Source organism: Leucoraja erinacea, chromosome 21, assembly GCF_028641065.1.
Source record: "Leucoraja erinacea ecotype New England chromosome 21, Leri_hhj_1, whole genome shotgun sequence".
Classification (NCBI taxonomy): Eukaryota; Metazoa; Chordata; class Chondrichthyes; order Rajiformes; family Rajidae; genus Leucoraja; species Leucoraja erinaceus.
The window spans coordinates 19,011,563-19,036,105 of NC_073397.1; the positions used below are offsets into that span (position 1 = coordinate 19,011,563).

The 24,543-nt window shown below is 45.5% G+C and overlaps 1 protein-coding gene across 6 annotated transcripts; it reads right to left on the reverse strand.

Annotated features, from left to right (window-relative positions):
* Positions 1 to 624: 624 nt before the first annotated feature.
* On the reverse strand, positions 625 to 23,228 carry LOC129707338 (syntaphilin-like). Of its 6 annotated transcripts, none has more exons than XM_055652294.1 (8): positions 23,061 to 23,228; positions 20,376 to 20,446; positions 13,721 to 13,871; positions 11,728 to 11,841; positions 8,235 to 8,299; positions 6,367 to 6,576; positions 4,473 to 4,622; positions 625 to 3,766 (listed from the first exon to the last, which is right to left on the reverse strand). In XM_055652294.1, exons 5-8 carry the CDS (start codon positions 8,267 to 8,269, stop codon positions 2,782 to 2,784), a joined length of 1,380 nt encoding a protein of 459 aa, XP_055508269.1. In that variant the 5' UTR covers positions 8,270 to 8,299; positions 11,728 to 11,841; positions 13,721 to 13,871; positions 20,376 to 20,446; positions 23,061 to 23,228; the 3' UTR covers positions 625 to 2,781. The 6 variants fall into 6 exon arrangements, with proteins under 6 accessions (XP_055508269.1, XP_055508270.1, XP_055508271.1 ...); XM_055652295.1 differs by having other exon boundaries at positions 11,723 to 11,841; XM_055652296.1 differs by having other exon boundaries at positions 13,721 to 13,893.
* Between the last annotated feature and the right edge of the window lie 1,315 nt (positions 23,229 to 24,543).

Consider the following 24,543-nt stretch of genomic DNA (forward strand, 5'->3'; position numbering starts at 1 on the left):
ATGCCGCTTCAATGTTCTTCTCACCATCTTTTGGAATGTAACTAATAAAAGCACAAATGTTCGCCATAAGAATCACCTTACATCGTACAAACCCCGAGGTGGTTGCACCATTATTTTCAGCATGGTGACTCAGGGTCAAACTATAAGCTGATGTAGAGTAATGTGCTACAACAACTCCACCCCACTACCTTTGTTGGTCTGTGGAAGCAGATGACACACCTATTGACACCCCGGTCAAGATGAGAATTGGAAAGAACACAAAGTGTTGGAGTAACTCAACAGGTCAGGCAGCATCTCTGGCGAACAGGGATAGATGTTTTGGGGCTGGACTCATTTTCAGACTGATGTGGAATTCATTGCCAAAGACGGCTGTGGAGGCAAGTCGATGGATATTTTTAAGGTGGAGATTGATAGATTCTTCATCAGTACAGGTGTCAGGGGTTACAGGGGGAAGGCAAGAGAATGGGGTTGAGAAGGGAAGATAGATCAGCCATGATTGAATGGCGGAGTAGACTTGGTGGGCCGAATAGCCTAATTCTGCTCCTACAACTTATGAACTGATGATTCTAATCTTTGCTGACAACGTTTTACATGCTTTAGTGATTTTTCATTTAGACATGCGGCCAGAGGTTTCATGTGTTTATTTCATGAACAGTTCAGAGCTACAGAGTGAGTGGTACATGTGATAAACCAAAACAGTGCCAAAGCCCCTCAACCACCAATCATGGAGCAAGGGGCTCAGTGTTACCTGTGTTTTGTGTGCACAGACATAGAAACACGCAGGCACGTGCACACACACACACACGCCGCACAAAACCCAAACAGCCACACAGAACAAATACATAATTGAATGAGATAACCACTGCTCTTTTCTGGCCTGTATTCTATGCATGAACACAGAGCCGATCTGGGACAAAGTTGAAGGGAGGTCCTCACAAAGTACGCACTTGAGCAGAGGTCCCACAGGAGACAAGTCATGAGGTTTCTCTAGCAGGAACACATTAAACATCGATGGACCCGTCGTCCACTTGCCCCCGAGCTGGACATGTACCAATGCTCCATCACAAAGAAGTAGGTCAACACCCCATCAGTTGGCATCTTTGTCACTTGGACTGCCAATGGATCAGAGAGGTCCATTATCATCACCACCAGCCAGGGGCACCTTGGAGTTCACCCATCCCCCCCAAACAAGGTGTACACATCCTACAGGAAGTATTAAAAACGTGACCCCGTAGTAGTTAAAATGTAGAAAATGCACAAATTTTAAACCGTAGTGCATTGATTTCTCTCTGATTTATAAAGAACATTTTGGAAATGTCTATACCTAAATAAGAGGATTCACTGCACAAACAAGTTACTGTAAAAACAATATATGGTCTTGTATATTTGAAATATTTTTCCTTTCCTGAACCCTTTGGTGAAGACACCCTGAATCTACTCAAAATTCATTCATGTTGTCCTTTAGATTTTTTTTTTTGCCCGTCTTTTGACTGGGATAGTGCTAGGGTACAGGGGATCGCTGGTTGCCGCAGACTCGGTGGGCCGAAGAGACTATTTCCGTACTGTATCTCTAAACTATACTAATCTGGGAACAATAACCTCCTCCATTTCCATTTTCAAGAAATGGTATAGCAAACATTGATCAGTGCAAACACATCTCATAGGTAACAGTTCAAAAACAGGCATGGAATTAAATAAATAAATAAATAAATAGATAAATAAATGGGGAGTGAATACAATAAATAAGGCTATCACCACATAAAGAGGAGGGAGGTGGACAGGCTAGTAGACTACTTACTGCTATTATATATCAATCAGAGCCATGGTTACAAGCGACTGTTGTAGATCTATACGAGCCGAGTGCGAACCAGAACAGCAAATGATGAACTGCATGAATGAAGTGAAGGCTGTGCTTTGTAGCTGCTACTGACCAGAGTCTAATAAAACTTGCTGTAATACTTTGTCTTTAAATAATAACACAAATATATAGTCTTTGAACTGTGATGGAAATGATAGACAGAGTCTTCTGATGCACTGTACAGGCATGCGATGGATTTACAAGGTCCTGGCTTTTAAACATTCACTTAGATTATTTATTAATCTCTGTCTATAATTTTTATATATATATTAATATATATTTGGGTGTATCGATGATGTGTTGACATTGATACCAAGAGCCTGATCAGTGGGTGAGAATGATACAACTTTGCATCTCACTGGGAGATAATCGAAGGAGGAGTGGGAGAGGACAGGATGGTGTTGGGGCGGGCGGTTCATGTTGGAGACAAGGATGAGTTTTTGGATTGGACTGGGGTCTAGGATTGTGGTGGTTCATCGATGGACTTGGACACAAGTTGGTGGAGAAGGCAGGATGGTAAATGTTGGATGAAGGGTGGGGTGGGATTGGGGCAGGATGGAATGGAGGGCGTCTATGTGGGAGAAGGGACGAGAGGGGTGCATTGAGGATCTGAAATGGACACTGGTGGAAGAAGGTAGGAATGGGAATTGGAAAGGAGGGGGATGTGGTGGAATGGGTTGGTGGGCTTTGATGGAGAAGGAACACAAAGAGTGGATTTGGTTCCACGATAAACAATGGGAAGAGGGTAGGGATGGGGACCATGAGTTCATAAGATATAGAAGCAGAATTAGGCAATTCAGCCCATCGATCAGGAATGGGGGAGTGGGATGGATGGAATGGGTGATAACTCTATGATGGAGGGGATATGAGGGATGTGTTGAGCGACTGAGATGGGCAATGTTTGGATGGAGATGGAGTGGGGGCTAGGATGGGAGATCGGGAAAGTGCGGCGAAGATGCATTGGTGTTCAGCCGGCGCAGGGAATGCAGGGCAATGACGCAGCAACTGCGCAGCAGCACGCCCAGGTTGTAGAGGGGTTGGGAGCGGCCTCGCTGGGTGTGGATGATCCAGGCCAGGGTGGGCAAGGCTGGCACTATCACTGCCAGCAGGTCCACCATGTAGTAACGGCTCCAGTGACTCAACTGGTCTGAGGCATCCTCCGCCTCTCCCTGACTGGTGGTCTCGGACAACATCTCCGCAATTGACCGGCCATCCATGCTCCCCTCATCTGGGTCGCTGCTGAGCATCAAGCGAGTCTGTAGGTCGAGGAATGACCCTGGTGGCTCCCCTTCTGGTCCGACACCACTGGGGCTTGAAGCACCAGATCCCAACACCTTCTCCGTCGCCGTTTCTGACTCTGGACTGTGGGGAAGGTGGTCCGTCTGAACGCTCTGGTCCCGTATGTTGACCCTGGGGGTCCCAGCTTGGGAACCCCCCCCGTTGGCCTTACGGCCCAACGACGGCCTTGGCCTCGCGGTGAAGCTGGGTCCCTCGATGGCCCGGTCAATCCCGGACGCGAGGGAGCTGTGGTGGGGGACGGGACTCCCCTGGGCCCCCTGCAGGATGGCCGCAGGCTCGCTCAGCTTGGTGTAGGTGGAGCTTCGGGTAAGCGACCTGGCGGGGGAGGCGGAGGCCGACCGAGATGTCCCGTCCTGAGCCACCTCCATGTTCTGCAGCAACGTCTCCAGCTTGCGGTTCTGGATGTTGATGTCGATGAAGTACTTCTGGATGCCCTTGTCCTTCTCCACCAGGTTGTTCTTTACCGTGTCGATCACCTGCTTCAGCTGCTTGATCTCCTTCCTGGCCTCCTTCAGTGAGAGCTGAGCCTCCACCCGGTGGCATTCCTCCTCAATCCAGTCCTCCTGCATCCTGGACAGCTGTAGCTTCAGGTCTTCCACCTCGGTCGCCCTGTGGAAACACGATCCCCAATAGGTTAATTTAATTCTTGATTAGTACGGGTGTCAGGGTTTATGGGGAGAAGGCAGGAGAATGAGGTTAGGAGGGGGAGATGGATCAGCCATGATTGAATGACGGAGTAGACTTGATGGGCCAAATGGCCTAATTCTGCTTCTATCACTTATGGCCTTATGACTAGGAACACTTTTTACCAAAGCAAATTAACCTACAAACCAGTACGTCTTTGGAATATAAGAGGAAACTGGAGCACCCAGAGAAAACCCATGGGACACAGCCTCTCAGGGAGAGCATACATACTCTGTACAGACAGCACCCATAGTCAGGAACCTGCCCGGGTGTCTGGTGCTTGAATGCAAAAGTTGGGATGTACAAGTCGTTGATGAGACCACACTTGGAGTACTGAGTGTAGTTCTGGTCGCCCCGCTATACGAAGAAAGTTCTTAATTTGGAAAGGGTGCAAGAGAGATTCACCAGAATATTACCAAGGCTTGTGGGCTCGAGTTATAGGGAGAGGTATGAACAGTATTATCTGATCTGTTTGGACAGCATGCAAACAAAGCTTCTCCCTGTATCTCGGTACATGTGACAATAATAAACATAAACCTAAATTGACCAGCCATGAGTGAGTGATGACCTGCCCTTGGCTGTCCCCTGCACCACCCATCTCCATCCTCCCTTCTCCCACACACAACCCTACCTCTCATCCAGCTTTTCCTCCGTCTCCTTTAGCTTTGCTCTAAGGTGTCGGATGGACACCTCCTTCTGCTGCAGTGGGGTCAGGTACTGCTCAGGGGTCGGGGGCTTGATGCCATGGTTCTCGCTGCACGAGGAATACTTGCTGGAACGTCTGCAGAGGGAGTTCACAACCAAACGACTTAGAGAACGGGAGGCAGAATGGAGAAGTCATGCATAACACACACAATGTACAAGTTAAACTCATCTCATCTGCCTGCACGTCACCCATCTCCCTCCATTCCCTGCATACCCTTGGGCCAATTGAAAAGCCTCTTAAATGCCACTATTTTGTCTACCTCCACCACCACCCGACAGTGCATTCCAGGCACCAGCACCTCTGGGTAAACAACTTGCCAGCACATCTACTTTCAACTTTGCCCCTCACACCATAAAGCTACACCCTCTAGTATTTGACATTTCCAGCCTGGGATGAAAGTTCTGAATGTCTACCGTTTCCAAAGATCGTTTCTCTATCTCAAGCAGAGAAGGAAGTAATTCCGGACCAACAAGTCGATGCTAGCTCCCTGGTCCTAATTTCCCCTCTAACCCATTCTCTCCACATTCCTATCAACTCCCCGTCACCGAAACACTGGGGGAAACTTACAACAGCCAATTAACTTATATCCTCATGACTTCGGGACGTGGGAGGAAACCAATGCACCTAGAGGGTATCCATGCAGTCACAGGGAGAACGTGCAAACTCTGCACAGTCAGCATCCGGGTTCAGGAGTGAACCTGCATCGTTGGAGCTGTGAGGCAATGCCAAGTATTTTACAGAAGAAGGTTCTCGACCCAAAACATCGCCTATTCCTTCGTTCCTTAGATGCTGCCTCACCCGCTGAGTTTCTCCAGCATTTTTGTCTACCTTTCAGACATAGAAGTACTTCTGAATTGGACGCCTTATCTATGCATTGAAAGATTCCATTAAGGTTAACAGAGCAAGGGCCGGATAGATTATTTTACTCTCAAACAACCTCAATGAAAAGCAGAGTCATAGAATCGTACATCATGGAAACAAGCACTTCGGCCCAACTCATCCATGTTGACCAAAATGTCCCATCAATTCTCGTGCCATTTGTCTGCCTTTGGCCCATATTTCTCTAAACCTTTTCTATCCATCCAGCAGTCCAAATGTCTTTCAACTGCTGTTATAGTACCTGCCTCAACTACCTCCTCTGGCAGCTCATTCCATATACCTACCCCCCGATGTGTGAAAAAGGTTGCCCCTCAGGTTCATATTAAATCTTCCCACCTCTCACAAACCCATTTCCTTTGGGTTGTGATTCCCCTACCCTGGGTAAAAGACTCTGTGCATTCACCCTCATGATCTCCCTCAGCCTCTGCTCTCCAAGGAATAAAGCCTTAGCCTGCTCAACCTCTCCCTATCTCAGGCCCTCACATCCCAACAACATCCTCGGAAATGTTCTCTGCACTCTTTCCATCTGAGGAGCACCCTTCCTATAGCAATGTTACCAAAACTAAACACAATACTCCAAGTGCAGCCTCACCAACATGTTGTACAACTGTAATATAATGTCCCAACTCAATACTCTGACTGACAAAAGCCGAAGTGCCAAAAGCCTTTTTGACCACCCTATCTACCTGTGACGCCACTTTCAAGGAAACATATACCTGCACTCCTAGATCCCTTTGTTCTACACCACTCCACAGAGCCCTACCATTCACCGTGTAGGTCATGCCCATGTTAGATTCCCAAAAATGCAACATCTCGCATTTCTCTGTATTAAATTCCATCAACCATTCCACCAGGCCAAGCGATGGGTGGGTGGGCGGCTGGGCTTGGTGGGCGGATGGGTGGATGGATGTGTGGGTGGGCTGTCATCTCCCTGGGTTACCTGGGTGTGGGGCTGCTGTCACTCCCTTTGTAGGAGCCGGAGTTGCTGCTGCTGCTGAGCGAGGAGTTGGCGCAGGCTTCAAGCCGTCCGACCGGCGGGGAGGTCCGTCTGGGCCGCGTCAGCAGCGGCTGCATCTCCTGCCGCCCTGCACTCGGGCTCAGCGCCGACTTGAACAGGGAGGAGAAGCCAGTCCTTCCATGGAGGCCCCGACTGCATGCAGGGGAGAGAAGGCGTCAGAAGCTCAGTCAAACCCACTTGCCGTCCACACAGATCATCCAGTTTCTGCACGGACACCAAACCCAACCTAACCTCCACTCCGGTCTAGATCCTCAGCTCAGCTGATGTCCGTGTGGACTTTGCACATTCTCCCACTGGCTGCTCCAGTTTCCTTCCACACCCCAAAAACATGAGGGTTTGCAATTTAATTAGCCCTCTGTAAATTGCACTTGATTTGTAGGAGTGGATGAGAAAGTGGGGCAACATAGAATGAGTGTGAACAGCTGATCAACAGTCGGCGTGGACTCCGCAGGCCGCGTCATCTCTTGTGTCTCCTGGATGTAGGGAGGCTGGGCGGAATGTCAAGCTGTAGCTATTCTAGAGCAAGTTTCTTCTACATTTCCCCCCACAGATGCTGCCTGACCCACCGAGTTCCTCCAGCAACTGCGGGTCAGACAGCATCTCTGGAGGGAAGTGGACAGTCAATATTTCAGTTCGGGACTCCACTTCAAACTGAAGACGGGTCATCTGACCATTCCCTGCACAGACGCTGCCTGACCCGCTGTTCCTTCAGCACTTTGTATTTTGCTTAAGATTCCAGCATCTGCAGTTACTTGTTCAAATAGCTATTTCACCCCAAAAAGCTAAGGACTTCAGGCTTTGTTTTGTCTTTGCACTAAATTGGGTTTTGTTTTAATTTATTGAACTTTTTGTTGGTTTAATGTTTTCTACTGAGTTCTGCGTTTACTTACATATTGTGCTGCTGCAAGTACCAATTTATTTGTTTTATTTAGGTACGTATGGCAATTAAACACTCTTGAAGCTGCCAACACCATCTCTTCCCATCCACACTGACAAGTGACTGTTCATGTGATCGCTCTACAGGTATCTGTCATATCCCCACCCGACACCTCAAACATGATTGGGTTAAACTCCATCTGCCAATTCTCTGCCAATATCTGTAACTGATCTATGGGCTATCTTACCATTTCACAATCTTTTCCCCCATCCACAATCTTGCCAACTTCCATGCCATCTGCAAACTCAATGATCAGATCTACATTTTAACTGAATTGTATGCAAAAAAGATATTTCAGTGTACCTTGGTACACATGACAATAAAGTACCATTGGAGCCTGATATGATAAAGTATCATTCAGGCTGGCACAGTAGCACAGCGGTAGAGTTGCTGCCTTACAACACCAGTGGCCCTGGTTCAATGACTACGGGTGCTGTCCGTATAGAATTTGTACGTTCTCTCTGTGACTGCTTGCATTTTCTATGGGTGCTTTGGTTTCCGCCCACACTCCAAAGACACACAGGTTTGTGGGTTAATTGGTTTCTGTACATTGTCCCAAGTGTGTAGGTTACTGCTAATGTACGGGGTGATCGCTGGTTGGCGCAGACTCGGGTGGGCGTTTTCACGCTGTATCGCCAAAGTCTATACCCAAGCTCAGGATTGAACCCGGGTCTCTGGGCGGTTGGGTAGTAGCACTACCCACTGCATCACTGTTCCACCTGGCATCTCTTGCAATTAAACATGTTGTCTCAGCATCTACTCTGCCAAATTCTTTCGATCTCCATCAGGGCAGCCTCAGACTGCCCACTTCATTGAAGCATAAGTGATGAGCAGTAGTGGTGGAGCAGTGTACCTCCGTGCTGGTGGTCTTCTTCCTGATCCTGACATGGGGCTCACTGCTGGGAACTTCCAGGCAACCTGGAAAAGCAGAAGATCCATGTTGAAAAGACTTGAATTTAATCATTTTTAGAATAAGGCTGTAATGTAACAAAATGTGGAAAAAGTGAAGGGGTCTGAATACTTTCTGAATGCACTGTAGACCACAATCTCTGGGTGCTCCCACATTCCAAAGACACACAGGTTTGTAGGTTAATTGGCTTCTGCAAAATTGTAAATTGCCCCTAGTGTGTGGGTTAGTGCTAGTGTACAGGATGTTTGCCGGTCGGTGTGGACTCAGTGGGCCGAGGGGCCTGATTCCGTTCTGTATCTCTAAAGTAAACCAGAGACCACATCACCTTCGCCCGAGATGGAAGCTTCGATGATTCAGCAGTTCCAAGCTCAGTGTCCATTTAAAATGTAACTGCCATGGAATGTATTTATTTCCAATGTTTAAAAGAAGTGAAATATCTACAAAGATTAGACGCCTTTCTAAATTGAACCGACTGCAATCGCTTTAGTGCAAGTTGAATACCAGCAGGAATGCTGCCAACTCCCTTTTAGAATTGCAAACATTTACCCCAGTGCTGAGTGACTGGCAGGAGGTGAACAAAACACAGTCAACAGCCTCTTGTTACCAGGCAACAGAAACACCCAATCACTCAGACCAGAATCACCCAAGCCAGATCACATAATTCATGCACTGATAAATCTCTTTCCCTTCTCCCTTTAGGCCAGATTGAGTAAAACTGTGTCTTTATAAGTACGGTGCTCCAGAATAAAGCAGAGTCTGGTTCAGTAAGATATTCACGGAGTCACACAGCATGGAAACAGGCCCTTCGGCCAAACTTGCCCAAAGTGACCAACATGTTCCCATCTACACTAGTCCCACCTGCCTCATTTGGCTTCCCCAACATCTCATCCTTACACATCAGTCCACTTTGCAATGAATCCCACCCTTTGCAGAATAAATATTAAAGGACAGGAAGCCTCTGATCACACTCTCAGAGGTAACTGTGAATGGACAGTCAAGTGTGCAGGAAGGAACTGCTGATGCTGGTTTACACTCTTTGGAGAAAAGGAATAGGTGACATTTCGGGTCGAGACCTTTCTTCAAACCAAGAGTCATGGGAGAGGGAAACTAGAGGTATCCCTCTCAACAAATGTTGGTACTAATAATGACAACAGATACCAATTGTGAATGTTTAGTTAAGTTTAAAGATACAACATGGAAACAGGCCCTTCGGCCCACATTGACCATCGATCAACCGTTTACTCTAGTTCTATGTTATCCCACTTTCTCAGCCACTTCCTATATGCGAGGGGCAATTTACAGAAGCTATTTAAACTACAAACCCGCTTGTCTTCGGGATGTAGGATGAAACAGGAGCCCCAGGAAACCCTTGTGGTAACGGAAAATGTGCAAACTCCACGCAGACAGCATCCATACGCAGGATCAAGCCCAGGTCTCTGTCACAGTGAGGCAGCATCTCTATCCGCTGTTCCACTGTGCTGCCCTTAGAAATATAAAATAACTATGTGCCTGACCCAAAATGTTGCATATCCACATCCTCCACAGATGTTGCCTGACCCACTGAATTACTCCTGCGCTTTGAGTTGCTGGTAATAGATTAGACAATTTACATTCAGCTCAGTTATTGCCCTTGCTTGAGAGTCCTTGTGTTACCAGATATTCTCTCCTCGACCCTATCACTTTCTCTTGCAACATAAAACTGTACAGCATAGCAACAAGCCCCTCGGCCCACAATGTTTGTGCCGACCGAACATTATGCCAAGTTAATCTAACCTCATCTGCCTGTACATGATCCATAACCCACCATTCCTTGCATATCCATGTGCCCAACCAAAAGCCTCCTTGTCACGGTTTGTCAAGGAAGACTCTCTCTAACTTCTACAGGTGCACAGTAGAGAGCATGCTGACCGGTTGCATCATGGCTTGGTTCGGCAATTTAAGCGCCCTGGAGAGGAAAAGACTACAAAAAGTAGTAAACACTGCCCAGTCCATCATTGGCTCTGACCTTCCTTCCATCGAGGGGATTTATCACAGTCGCTGCCTCAAAAAGGCTGGCAGTATCATCAAAGACCCACACCACCCTGGCCACACACTCATCTCCCTGCTACCTTCAGGTAGAAGGTACAGGAGCCTGAAGACTGCAACAACCAGGTTCAGGAATAGCTGCTTCCCCACAGCCATTAGGCTATTAAACCTGGCTCGGACAAAACTCTGATTATTAATAACCCATTTTCATGTTATTTGCACTTTATCAGTTTATTAATTCATGTGTGTATATATTTATATTATGGTATATGGACACACTGATCTGTTTTGTAGTAAATGCCTACTATGTTCTGTGTGCTGAAGCAAAGCAAGAATTTCATTGTCCTATACAGGGACATCTGACAATAAACTCACTTGAACTTGAACTTGAACTTAAATGCCATTATCGTATTTGCCGACACCAATAGACATGGCCGCGCATTCCAGGGACTCACCACCCTCAGTGTAAAAAAAAACTGTCCCACACGTCTCCTTTATACTTTGCCCCTCTCACCTCAAAGATATGCCCGCTTGTATTTGATAAAAAAGACTCTAGCTTCCTACCCTGTAGGATTCTCATAGTTTTACATATTACCCGAAAGCGGTGATAAAAGTAGATAGGATGGCAATAATGACACGTAGTGTGCCTGTCTTCATCAATCAGCGCGTTGAGTATAATAGTCAGGAAGTCATGTTGCAGCTTTACAGGACTGGTTCGGCTGCATTTGGAGTACTGTTTACAGCGAATACATAGAACAGTACAGCTTAGGAACAGCCCCATCAGCCCACAATGCCAGTGGTGAGCATAATGCCAAGACCGGATTAACACAAAATGCTGGAGTACCTCTGCGAGTCAGGCAGCATCTCTGGAGAAAAGGAATAGGCGACGTTTCGGGTCGGAGCCCTTCTTCAGACCCGAAACATCGCCTATTCCATTTCTCCAGAGACGCTGCTTGACCTGCTGAGTTACTCCACCAGTTTGTGACTATCTTTGGTATAAACCAGCATCTGCAGTTGCTTCCAGCACATGATGCCAAGACTAAACCTTATCGCCTACATATAATCTATATCTCTCCATTCCCTGAAATATCCAAAAGTCTCTTAAATGCCTGGTCACCCCATTACAGGAAGGATGTGGAGGCTTTTGAGAGGGTGCAGAAGAGGTTAGCCAGGATGCTGCCTAGATTAGAGATTACTACTTATAAGGAGAGATTGGACAAACTTGGATATGATTTTCTCTGGCTCAATGGAGGGTATTAATGCTATTGGATCACTTTTACAAGCAGCGAGCAGAGGTTCAATGGGCTGAATGGCCTTCCTCTGAGCTGTATCATTAGACGAGAAGGAACTGCACCTGGTCACATCTGTCAACCATTTGCTGCAGAGCACATATAATGTTAATTCACCTTACCAAGGCTCGTGCTTTTCTCCCGACCTTAGCCCCTGGTGTTGGGCTGACAAAGACAATCCATCGTCCTCATGTTGACTGTCGCCGACTGCAGCCTGGAGTTCTAAAATGTCCCTCCTGTTAAGGGAATATAACCACAGTCCCGCAGGAAGTTGGCTGTTACCAGACATACCCAAGAGTAAATGTACATGTTAAAACAAGCTTCTCAGCTGAGATGGGGTTGTCTGCTTTCAGCACCCATGGGGGATGAAAGGATTGAGCATGTTGATTCAGTGCTGTGTTTGCTACCTGCGTAATTTGTAGCATAGTTTGCAATGAGTGTGGTGCATGAAGGCTAGATTTGCCTCTAATGTTAGAAAGAGAGGGTCCCTTCTATTAGACCTGGAGAGTGTGGATGTAGAGAATATTTCCACTAGTGGGAGAGTCTAGAACCAGAGGGCATAGACTCAGAATAAAATGACGAACATTTTGAAAGGAGACGAGGAGGAATATCTGTAGCCAAAGGGTGGTGAATCTGTGGAATTCATTGTCACAGGCAGTTCCGGAAGCCAAACCTATTTTTAAGGCAGGAGAATTGAATTGAGAGGGAAATACAAATCAGCTGTGAATGAATGGCGGAGTTGACTCGAATGGCATAATTATGCTTCTATAATTTATGAGAACAAGCAGAGTGACAAATATTGCAATCTTCAATCCTGATCTTGGTGCAATGTCTCAGGATTCAAATTAATCACAATCACAGATGTATGTAGACACTGCATGATTGAATTGATTGAAAGAAGCAGCATGGAAACAGGCCCTTCAGCCCACTGTGTCAATGCCGACCATCGACCACCCATTCACACTAGTTTCATATCCATTCACTAAACATATGGGATGTGGGGGAAATTGGAGCACCCAGAGGAAACCAATGCAGTTACAGGGAGAACGTGCAAACTCCACATGGACAGCACCTGAGATCAGGATCGAACCCGGGTCTCTGGCGATGCGAGTCAGCGGCTCTACCAGTTGCGCCACAGTGCCACATTGGAAATGGTTTGCCCTGTTACCAGTGACTTTGGACTACAATTAAATATTCACACACCGCCCACCACTCTCCAGTTCTGGTATTTAAAGTTGTAAATTTAAATTCTTAATGTAATTTAACTGTCTTAGCGCACTTGGTACAGCTTTGTACTTGATGAGTAAGCATCTTATTACAGCATTATGTGGGAGGCTGTACAAATGACATTACGACTTACTGCAGAGGCAGCAACGGCCTAAAGCTCACAATGCCTTATACATTTACAGTGCAAGCTCTGCACTGGTCTGATTATTAATATCTTGGAATGTTGGCTCATTTTGGCCCATTTAGCTTTAGTCACAGAGGTGTTGTTGGTTCAACTCATGAACATTCCAAAATAAATACAAAACACATATAGAACATATAGAGCAGGCCCATTGGTCCACAAAATGTCAAACTGGCAGGATTAGCTTGAAACTCTCTCTTCTCTCCTCCTCTTCAGGCACAAGGTACTGAAGTGTGAAAACACACACCTCCAAATACCTCCAAATTCAGGGACTGAACCATCCTATCACCAACCGCATTCCTAAACTACTATCTACCTCATCGATGACCCTTGGACTATCTTTGATCGGACTTTACTGGCTTTATCTCACATTAAACTTCATTCCCTTACGTATCTGTACCCTGTGAATGGCTCGATTGAAATCATGGATTGTCTTCCCGCTGAATGGTTAGCATGCAACAAAAGCCTTTGACTACCTCGGAACACATGAGAATAAACTAAACTGAACTCATGATTTTATACACCTCTGTAAGATCACTCCGCAGCCTCCTACGCTCCAAGGGATAAAGTCCTAGCCTGCCCAACCTCTCCCTGTAGCTCAGACCCTAGAGTCCTGGCGACATCCTCGTAGACCCCAGTCTCCACTCTTTCCCAACTCAATGACCCCCGCGCTTGCAATGAGGGAGTGGGAATAGGATGTCTCTGACCTTGTACTGGGGAATGTGGCGGCTGCTTTCCTCTGTCCCCAAGTAGCTGGCTGTGGGGCACAGAATAATGAACTTTAATCACTCATCCCATCACGGTGACTGAGCTGAAACAGGAGAGTCAGCAGACAAAATGGACATCCTTCCACCTGGGCTGTGGAGAGAAGGAGGGATTACTCATCCCATCACGGTTGACTGAGCTGAAAGGTTAGAGAGTCAGAAAAACAAAATGAAATCCTTCACCTGGGCTGTGGAGAGAAGGAGGGATTACTGTTGGAAACAACAAAACAACAGGTTGCTCAGTTAGTCACTGTCGTTGAGTCATACATCATCTCTTGTAATTTCCCCAGTTTAGTTTAGGTTAATTTCAAGCTTTTTTGTTGCATGCTATCCAACCAGCGGAAAAACTATACATGATTACAATCAAACCGACCAGACAAGTGACATCCTTCCACCTGGGCTGTGGAGAAAGATTACTGTTGGAAACACAAAACAACAGGTGCTCAGTTTTAGTCACTGTCGCAAGATATCTCTTGTAATTTCCCCAGTTTAGTTTAGGTTAATTTCAAGCTTTTTTGTTGCATGCTATCCAACCAGCGGAAAAACTATACATGATTAAATCAAACCGCCCATAGTGTACAGATACAGGATAAAGGAACTAACGTTTAGTGCAAGATAAAGTCCAGTAAAGTCTGATTAAAGATAGCCTGAGATTCTCCAACGAGATAGATGAGTGGTCAGGACCACTTTCTACAGTAGTTGGTGATAGGATGGTTCAGTGGCCTGATAACAGTTGGGAAGAAACTGTCCCTGAATCTGGAGGTGTGCGTTTTCACACCTCTGTACCTCTAACCTGATAGGGAAGGGGAGAAGAGAGAGTTTCAAGCTAATCCTGCCAGTTTGACTTCCTTTACGTTATCTTGACCCTCAGTCTCCTGCTAATATTTTGTTATAATTTCCTTTTAGCCTATGCTTGCAGTTTTGAAGGACTTTATGAAATACTCTTCGGAAATCTATCTGAATAACAGAGGTGCCAAACTTAGAGCGGCACAACAGTAGGGTTGGGTCTCTGCCTTGCAGCGCCAAAGACCCGACTGCAGGTGATGTCTGTGTGGAGTTTGTATATTCTCCCTGTGACCACGTGGGTTTTTTTACGGGTGCTCCAGTTTCCTCCCACATTCCAAAGACGTGCAGCTTTGTAGGTTAATTGGCTTCTGTAAATGATACCTAATGTGTGAGATAGAACTAGTGTACAGGTGATTGTTGGTCTGCACCAACTCAATGGGCTGAAGGACCTGTTTCCACGCTGCATCTCTAAACTAAAAAACTTGACCATGCCGAACAAGCTGCCTCATCTACTTTAGTCCCACCTGCCCACAAAACCTCTAAACTTTTGTATTGAATGTTGTTATAGCATCTGCCTCAACTACCTTCTCAGGCAGCTCATTCCTTATACCTCCCACTCTGTGTGTGAAAAGGTTGTCCCTCATGTTCTTATTAAATCTTTCCCCTCTCATCTTAAACATTTGTCTGTTGCTTCTTAATTTCCCTACTCTGGGTACAATACTCTGTGCATCTCCTCTACCTATTCTTCTCATGATTTTGTACACGTTTATCAGATCACCGCTTATCCTACGCTCCGTGGAATAATGCTCTACAGCGCAGGACCTTGATCAGGACGTAACAGCCTCTTAAACATCACTTTCTTGCCAACATCCGCGTAAATCTTTTCTCTTTCCTGCTTAACAACATCTTCCCAATAGCACCTTGAACAAAACTGAACAATATACCCCAAATGTGGCTTTACCAACATCTTGTACAACTGTAACATAACATCCCAACGTGATACATAAAGAAATAGATTAAGAGAAGCATGCTAATGGAATTGGCAGAAGTTAAATGAACATCTCACATCCCTGAAGGATAAAGAGGTCACTTTGCAGTTGCTGGCAAGGTGCCATAGAAGAATTTGGAGAAAGAGAAGCTAACGAGGGAGCTCCCAGAAGCAAGATCAGCCTAATAAAATACTTATCTATAAATAACAGCCATTAATAAAGGAAATGCAATAGAAAGATGCCAACATTTACAACAATGGTTTACAAGGGGGAGGTTCAGAGCAAAGTGGTTACTGTATGTGGAGATGTGTAACTGAATAGATCATCGATTTGCCTAGAATAACAACCAAAATCGTCAAATCGAAACATGGTAGTTTGACATTATTTCACTTATTTTAGGGGAAAAAAATAATATTCCATTATAGCGTGCCACCATCGTAGAAAGCCAACATTCAGGGGAGGGAGCCAAGATTGCCTTTCAAGTGGCGTAAGGCAAGGTAGAACCACTCTGGTCTTTGCAGTTACTGTGGGGTTTCTATGGAGAAAGGATGGGGAGGGACTGCTTGGACCACACACACACGCACACACGCACGCACACACTCACACACACACAGATAAACTTTTATCACTTAGAAACATAGAAAACATAGAAATTAGGTGCAGGAGTAGGCCATTCGGCCCTTCGAGCCTGCACCGCCATTCAATATGATCATGGCTGATCATCCAACTCAGTATCCCGTACCTGCCTTCTCTCCATACCCCCTGATCCCCTTAGCCACAAGGGCCACATCTAACTTAAATATAGCATTATTATTTTATTATTTATAGAGTACTTTGTTTGCATATTCTGTTGTGCTGCTGCAAGAAAGAACTTCATTCTGTCTGGGACAAATGACAATAAAGCACTCTTGACACTTAACGTTAGATTTGAAAATCGTCTCCATTGGACGATTCAAAAAAAAAAAATTTCCGCGTGGATTTATCACATTTTTTTCTCCAACTTTTTTTGATTATGTTATGAAATGCCTTTTATTCCCTGTCCCTATGTCAATAATGCACTCCTAAGCTATACTTATTGAATGACACAGACCCATCAAAATGCCTCTAAACAATGTCATAGGTCAAGAAAGTTTAATTGTCCTATGTAACAATAAATTCTTACTTACTGCAGCTTTACACGCACGTTAAAGGGAGCAATACAACAAATGAATATACAATGAATCAGGTAATCCAGATCATGATAGTACAAGCCAAAATACATAGAGCAACCCTCATAGCGCAAAGTCCATTGACGTTCAAAGCCTAGATAGGGTTGTGGTTTTGTTTTATGTTTCACGCATACTGAGCTGCTATCCAATCAGATCAGATACACCATAAAAAAGATAACAATGAATTAGTTTGGGCAGCACCGCGGTGTAGCTGGTAGAGCCACTGCCCCACAGCACCAGGGAGCCAGGTTCCATCCTTACCTCGAATACTGCCTGTGTGGAGTTTGCATGTTCTACCCGTGACCACTAGGATTTCCTCTGGGTGCTCCGGTTACCTCCCACAAGGCATTCAGGTTTGTAGGTTGATTGGCTTCTACATATTGCCTTGTGCGTAGGGAGTGGATGAGAAACTGGGACAATATAGAACTAGCGTGAATGGGTGATCAACGGTCAACATGGACTCAGTCGGCCAAAGGGCCTGTTTCCATACTGTATCGTCAAAAGTAAAACTCAAGTACAATAGGTTACGGGAAGAGGAAGATACAGAATGCAGAATAGTTTTCAGCATTGTAGCACATCAGTTCCAGAGACAAAGTCCAATGTCCTCAATGGGGTAGAGATGAATCAGACAGTACCCTAGCTTATGGATAGTACTTTATAGCTTATAGTTAGGGTTGTGCATGGTGCTTCAATAGTCTGATGGTCACTGGGTCTTTGCCAGTTAATGTCAAAGCTGCAGTGTGAAATGAGACTTAGTTAAACAAGTTGACATAGAGCTAACCTGGGTTAGTCGTCAGACAGGACTGGTTGTCGACACCATCTTAGAGAGAAGCCTTTGCAGATCATCAATAATGTGTACGTACATAAAGGATTTGAGAAAATACAAATCAAGTGAGTTATGGCCTGGATAATGTTCTGTAATTTTTTATTTTACTGGGATAACAATCCGGCGACCTATATTAGTAATAAAAATAAATGACTCAAAAGAATTGCGTAGGTCTGTGAGACATATCAGACATAGCCAATGACTCCCAACCCTGAAAATAAATGGAAACATTAAAAGGGATGAACTTGATGGTGTGGGCTATAGGGAGAGGTTGGGCAGGCTAGGACTTTATTCCTTGGAGTGCAGGAATCTGAGGGGTGATCTTCTTGAGGTGCATAAAATCACGAGGGGAACAGATAGGGTGATTACACAGTATTTTACCCAGAGTAGGGGAATCAATAACAGGACATATATTGTTTAAGGTAACAGTGGAAAGATTTAATAGAAACCTGAGGGGCAACTTTTTCCACACATAAGGTGGTGAGTAAATGGAATGAGTTGCTGGAATAGATAGTTGAGCCCAGGTATTATAACAACATTTAAAAGATATTTGGACAGGTACAAGGATAGGAAAAGTTTAGAGGGATATGGGCCAAACACGGACAGGCGAGACTAACGTGCATGGGGAATCTTGGTCATTTTGGGCAACTTGGTCCGAAGGGCTTGTTTCCATACTGCATAACACTATGACTAAATAAAAATATACAAAAATGGGGACGTTATGGCCTCTTAAATGCCAGTATCCTATCTGCCTCCACCACCACCCCTGGCAGCAAGTTCCAGTCACTCACCGCCCTCTGTAAAAAAAAACTAGCCCTGCACATCTTCATTAAACTTTGCCCCTCTCACCTTAAAGCGATGTCCTCTAGTCTTTGGCATTTCCACCACAGAAAAAAGTTCTGACTGTCTACCCTATCTATGTCTCTCATAATTTTATAAACTTCTGAAATTCTATCAGAGGTGGATATTCCTGTAATGCTGACCCTCCTTCATCATTTAATCACATAATAGCTTTTACCTTAATTCCCTTTTCTCATCGCACCACACGTTCCTGATCACCTCAGCACCCAAAAATCTATGCAATTAACTTGTGTAGACATCCATCCACATCCATGAACATTCACAACCGTGAATACACTCCAATGAAGAAGGGTCTTGACCCAAAATGTCACCTACCCATTCCTCCTGATCCACTGAGTTACTCCAGCACTTTTTTTTTTGTAAATCAGCATCTGCAGTTCCTTGCTTCTACAAGAAGCTGTTCCTCTCAGTTTAAATTGCCAGACCTTTACGACTAATCTGTGACCACTACTTTGAGTTCACTAATTACTTTACATTGTTATAGCTAGAATGATTTGCTTGTCTAAAACTTACTGTTGATGTGGGGGAAGGAGGAGCATAAACAATAGCATAGACCAATAGTTTGATCAAAAGCCTGCTTCAGTGTCACAATTGGAATTGGTATTGGCTTATTATTGTCGCACGTACCGACATCCAGAGAAAAGGTTTTGTTTGTGTGCTATCCAATTAATGCAGATCATGTTTTACACAAGTATAAACAAGTCATACACAAGCTAACAGATAGTGGATATAGATTTAGAAAAGGGGAACAATTGTACTGAATTATATTCATCTTCTTCTAGGACCAGCACACAAAGAGTCAGTCACTGTGCTCCGATGCTATATTTATGTCTGAACATAAGAGGTTTTGCAGGACATGTAGAAAGTGGAGCAAACTCATCAGGATACAGTCGTAGCAGGTATAGAGTGCTGACAACACTAACAAGAGTCAAAGAGTGTTTAATTGTCATATGTACAAAAAAGAACAATTAAATTCTTATTTGCAGTAGCATAACAGCCTGCAAAAACAGTACCACAGATAATTAAAAAAATAATTAAATCAACAATCCCCCCCCCCCCCCCCACAATTTTAATACAGTGGTGCAGCTGCTGACTGACAGCGCCAGAGACACAGGTTTAATCCTGACCTCGGATACTGTCTGTGTGGAGTTTGCATGTTCTCCCTGTGATCGTATGGATTTCCTCCCACATCCCGAAGACGTGCAGGTTTATAGGTTAATTGGCACACTATAAATTGCCCCTAGTGTGAAGGGAGTGGATAAGAAAGTGGGATAACATAGAACTAGTGTGAGCAGGTGATCGATGGTCAGCGAGGGCTCAGTGGGCTGAAAGACCAGTTTCCGTGTTGTATTTAAACTAAACTAAGGTAAACTAATGCAAGAGTCTGAAGTCCTTAGTGCAACTAACGACAGTCCATTGTTTATAGTCTTCAAGAGCCTGACAGTTGCTGGGAAGAACGTATTTTAGAAGATGTGGTCACCGTTTTCAGACTCCTGTACCATCATCCCAATAGCAAGAGTGGCCAGGATGGTGTGGGTCCTTGATGATACTGGCTCCCTGTTTGAGGCAGTGCCTCTTATAGATCAGCAAGGAGCTAAGACTGAGGTTTTGGTCTCCCGACTAATGTGCATAAGCCAAGCAATGGAAATGTCTCTCACAGGAGAGAAGGCAGCCCCCTGTTCAATGCCGATGCTCATTGCTGCAGTTGCAGAACACAGCAGTTTGGGTGTTACCACAGACAATGGATTGGAATGCCCCAGGGTATCTGACAAATGCAGCATTCATGAGAGTTGATGTAGAACTTTCTGTGACCTTAGACCATCCCTAAACACCTGACTGCATGTTTGAAGAGTGGTCAAACTAAAGTGGGACAGTAATTAACTATAAACAGCAATAATGAAATTACCAGATAATCTTATTTTTCTCACCATTGGTTGAAAGAAAAGTGTTGGACAGGGAAACACAAAGTGATGGAGGAACTTTGCAGATCACGCAGCATCTGTGGAGAGAATGGATAGGAGATGTTTAGGGTGCAATCCTTCCTTTATACTTCCTCAGGTAACACCAGAGGGTCTTTCTCATCAGGATGCGAGCCCAAATGCTTTGCTTTAGAGATACAGCACAGAAACAGGCCCTTCGACCCACCAAGTCCACACCGACCAGCGATCCCCCCGTACACCAGCACTTTCCTGCACACCAAGGACAATTTACAATATTACCAAAGCCAATTAACATACAAGCCTTTATGTCTTTGGAGTCAGGCTCGATCCAGTGCCGTAAGGCAGCAACCCTACTACTGGGCCCCTGTGCCGCCCCTAAATCTTTGGGCCTGGGTCTCTTTGCCTGGGCTTTTATTCTATTGAGTCGAGAGTGTTTTAATTGTCATATGTAGCCTCTTGCAACAACCTTTCATACCATCCACCCGTCAACTAACTGATGCTGACCAAATGTACTAGTTTTACATATTGTTACTGTACCTGCCTCAACTAGCTTCTCTGGCATAACTCTGGCGATCTTTGGTTTCCTGCCACACTCCAAAGACGGTAGACAAAAGTGCTGGAGAAACTCAGCGGGTGCAGCAGCATCTATGTAGCAAAAAAAATAGGGGAATAGGCAACGTTTCGGGCCAAAGGATTTCAGCCTGAAGCGTTGCCTATTTCCTTTGCTCCATAGATGCTGCTGCACCCGCTGAGTTTCTCCAGCACTTTGGTCTACCTTCCTTCTTAAACGCACTCCAAAGACAGGTTTGTAAGTTAATTGGCTTGGTAAATGTAATAATTGTCCCTAGTGTGTGTAGGATAGTGTCAATATGCGGGGATCGCTGGTTGATGTGGACCCGGTGGGTCGAAGGGCCTGTTTCCCCGCTGTATCCCTAAATTAAACTAAACTCCTTTCTGATTAACAACGTTCTACCGCTGCACCACAGAGAGCATATTAACGTATGGCATCTCTGTGTGGTATCTCAGCTGCACGGAGGCGGAGAGGAGAGCTCTTCAGCGCGTCGTCCACAATTAGGGACACAGCTACCAGCCTTGGAGGGCATCTACCACACATGGTGCCTCAAGAAGGCCGTCAGCATCCATAAAGACTCATCACACCCTTGTAACGGACTGTTTGAACTATTTCCCTCCGGCAGACGTTACAAGGCCTTCTACACCCAAACCTCCAGACTCAGAAACAGCTTTATTCCCAGAGCTATGACCGGCCCTGCTGAGTGCCCCCCACCCCCCCTGGACTGTCTCCCTCGGATGGTCACGCCACACAGTTTATTTATTTATTTTACTTTTCTCTTACATCGGTTGGAAGCTGCATACTAAATCTCGTTGCACTGACGTGCAATGAAAATAAAAGGTATTATTATTATTATTATTATTATTAATGAGGGTAGCAGAGTCGCGGATGGTAAAGTTGCTGCCTCACGGTGCCAGAGATCACTGATCGATCCTGTCTGTGTGGAGTTTGCACGTTCTCCCTTTGACCGCGTGGGTTTCCTCACAAAATGGCGTGCGGTTTCAAATGGCATGTGGGTTTGTAGAGTTCAATTGGCCTCTGTGAAATTGCCCCCAGCGGGTAGGGAGTGAATGAGAAAGTGGAATAACTAGTGTGAACAGGTGATCAATGGTTGGCATGGACTCTGCGGGCCAAAGTGCCTGTTTCCATGCTGTATATCCAAACCAAAAATAATATATAATAATCAAACATACAATAAATTATTGTGCAGGAAGGAATGCAGAGGCTAGTTTACACCAAAGATAGACAGAAGATAAATCTCTGGAGAAAAAAATAGGTGACATTTCAGGTCGGAACCCTTCTTCAGACAATACCAGGTAACAACAATAGTGTGAATCAAAACAAGGTCTGTAGCAAAGATCATAGCTGTAGTGTAACCAAACACAGTCCATTGAAGATATGTGCGAGGGATCTTTTATGCAGGTCCAGCGTTTACAGCAGGAAAAATGAATTCCCCCTGTGAATGCCTAACCTCCAGACATCCCAAGGGGTTTTACAGCCAATGAAATGCATCTGAGTCAATGCTAGAATATATAGCAATCAATTCCTTCCCATACAAGATACCACAAGCATCGATTTGCTAAGTGTCTGGAAAATTTGCTGGAGGGTTTCATATATGGGCCAGTACAAATAATGGAAGGCAAAGTTTTAGAATTTACAAAAATGTGTATCGAGGTCCGAACAAATAGTATTGTATGATTAAATGCAGGCTGTTGGAGGAGAGAGAGATAGAGAGAGAGTGGCAGCGGTGGATGTGATGTTGTCGAGTGAGTGCCCTGGATTTTAGAGCCGAAACTGCAGGTTTCAACAAGCGAGTTGAGTGGTGCAGAGGCACTGCGGTATCGGAAGCAGGTTGAACGCTAGCTGGTTGCTGTTCACCACCCTAGATAACCTCAGGGAAAGCTCCCTTCAACCTACATGCACCCCCTGTAACTCCCAACTCACCCCAATCATCGCTGCCGCTAGCATTTAAATGCATTTAATAAAAATGTAGCAGGTGAGACCCCGTTCGTCGTCCCCGCCCCAAACCCATTGGCATCCTGTATATGGGGTGAGTGTGTGGGTCAGTGTTACTCCACCTTTCACCGCTGTAGGTCACTTACCGACTGGACTGAGGGCGGTGCAGGGGGGGAGCCCCGTTTCGATGGGCTTTGCTCTGATCGGAACGACTCCTCTCCTCCTCCCCCACCAATAACCCCAGTATGGCGTCGGGGAGGTGCGTCTCGCCGCCTCTGCGTGCGCTGCCGCCGGTGGGAGGCACATATATATATATATAGAGGGAGAGAGAGAGACCCCGTCAGTACACAACCGGAGAGTCACCAGCAGCCTTGGCTCAGTGAGGGTGGGAGAGAGGGAGGAGGGGTGCTGTGAGAGGATAGGGTCATAGCGTGGGAAGTAAATTAGATGGAGAGGGGGAGATTAGGGACAGGAGGGGATGGGTGAAGAGAATTGAGAGGAGACATTCAAGATGAGACAATGGTGGGTGGGGACTCGACTGGTAATGATTCGGGGGCGATAGAAACCGAAAATAGGGGCAGGGGTAGGCCATTCGGCCCTTCGAGCCAGCACCGCCATTCAATATGATCATGGCTTATCATTCAAAATCAGTACCCCGTTCCAGCTCTTTCCCCATATCCCTTGATTCCCTTAGCCCTAAGAGCTAAATCTAACTCTCTATTGAAAACATCCAGTGAATTGGAGCCCACTCCCTTCTGTGGCAGAGAATTCCCCAAATTCACAACTCTCTGGGTGAGAAAGTTTTTCCTCGTCTCAGTCCTAAATGGCCTACCCCTTATTTTTAAACTGTGATCCCTGGTTCTGGACTCCCCCAACATCAGGAACATTTTTCCTGCATCTACCCTGTCCAATCCCTTAAGAATTTTATATGTTTATAAAATTCCCTCTCATCCTTCTAAATTCCAGTGAATACATGCCCTGTCGACACATTCTTTCATCATATGTCAGTCCCGCCATCCCGGGAATTAACCTCGTGAACCTACACTGCACTTCCTCAATAGCAATAATGTCCTTCCTCAAATTAGAAGACACAAAGTGCACACAATACTCCAGATTTGGTCTCGCCAGGACCCCGTACAATTGCAGTGGGGCCTCCTTGCTCCTAAACTCAAATCCTCTCGCTATGAAGGCCAACATGCCATTAGCTTTCTTCACTGCCTGCTGTACCTGCATGCTTGCTTTCAGTGACTGATGTACACCTAGGGCTCGTTGCACCTCCTCCTAATCTGACACCATTCAGATAATAATCTGCCTTGCTGTTCTTGCCATCAAAGTGGATAACCTCACATTTATCAACATTATACTGCATCTGCCATGCGTCTGCCCACTCACCCAACCTATCCAAGTGACCCTGCAGCCTCATAGCATCCTCCTCGCACCTCACACCGCCACCCAGCTTTGTGTCATCCACAAATTCAGAGATGTTACATTCAATTCCCTCATCTAAATCATCAATATATATTGTAAACAACTAGGGTCCCAGCACCGAGCCTTGCGGCATTCCACTAGTCACTGCCTGCCATTCTGAAAAGGACCCATAAATTCCTATTCTTTGTCTCCTGTCTGCCA

Excerpts from the sequence above, each read along its gene's own strand:
- LOC129707338 (XM_055652297.1), bottom strand. The coding sequence starts at position 8,269 with ATGTCAGGATCAGGAAGAAGACCACCAGCACGGAG. Across the intron at positions 6,577-8,234 it reads AGAAGACCACCAGCACGGAG|TCGGGGCCTCCATGGAAGGA; the intron begins GTACACTGCTCC and ends CCCTGCATGCAG. Across the intron at positions 4,623-6,366 it reads GACAGCAGCCCCACACCCAG|ACGTTCCAGCAAGTATTCCT; the intron begins GTAACCCAGGGA and ends CTCCCTCTGCAG.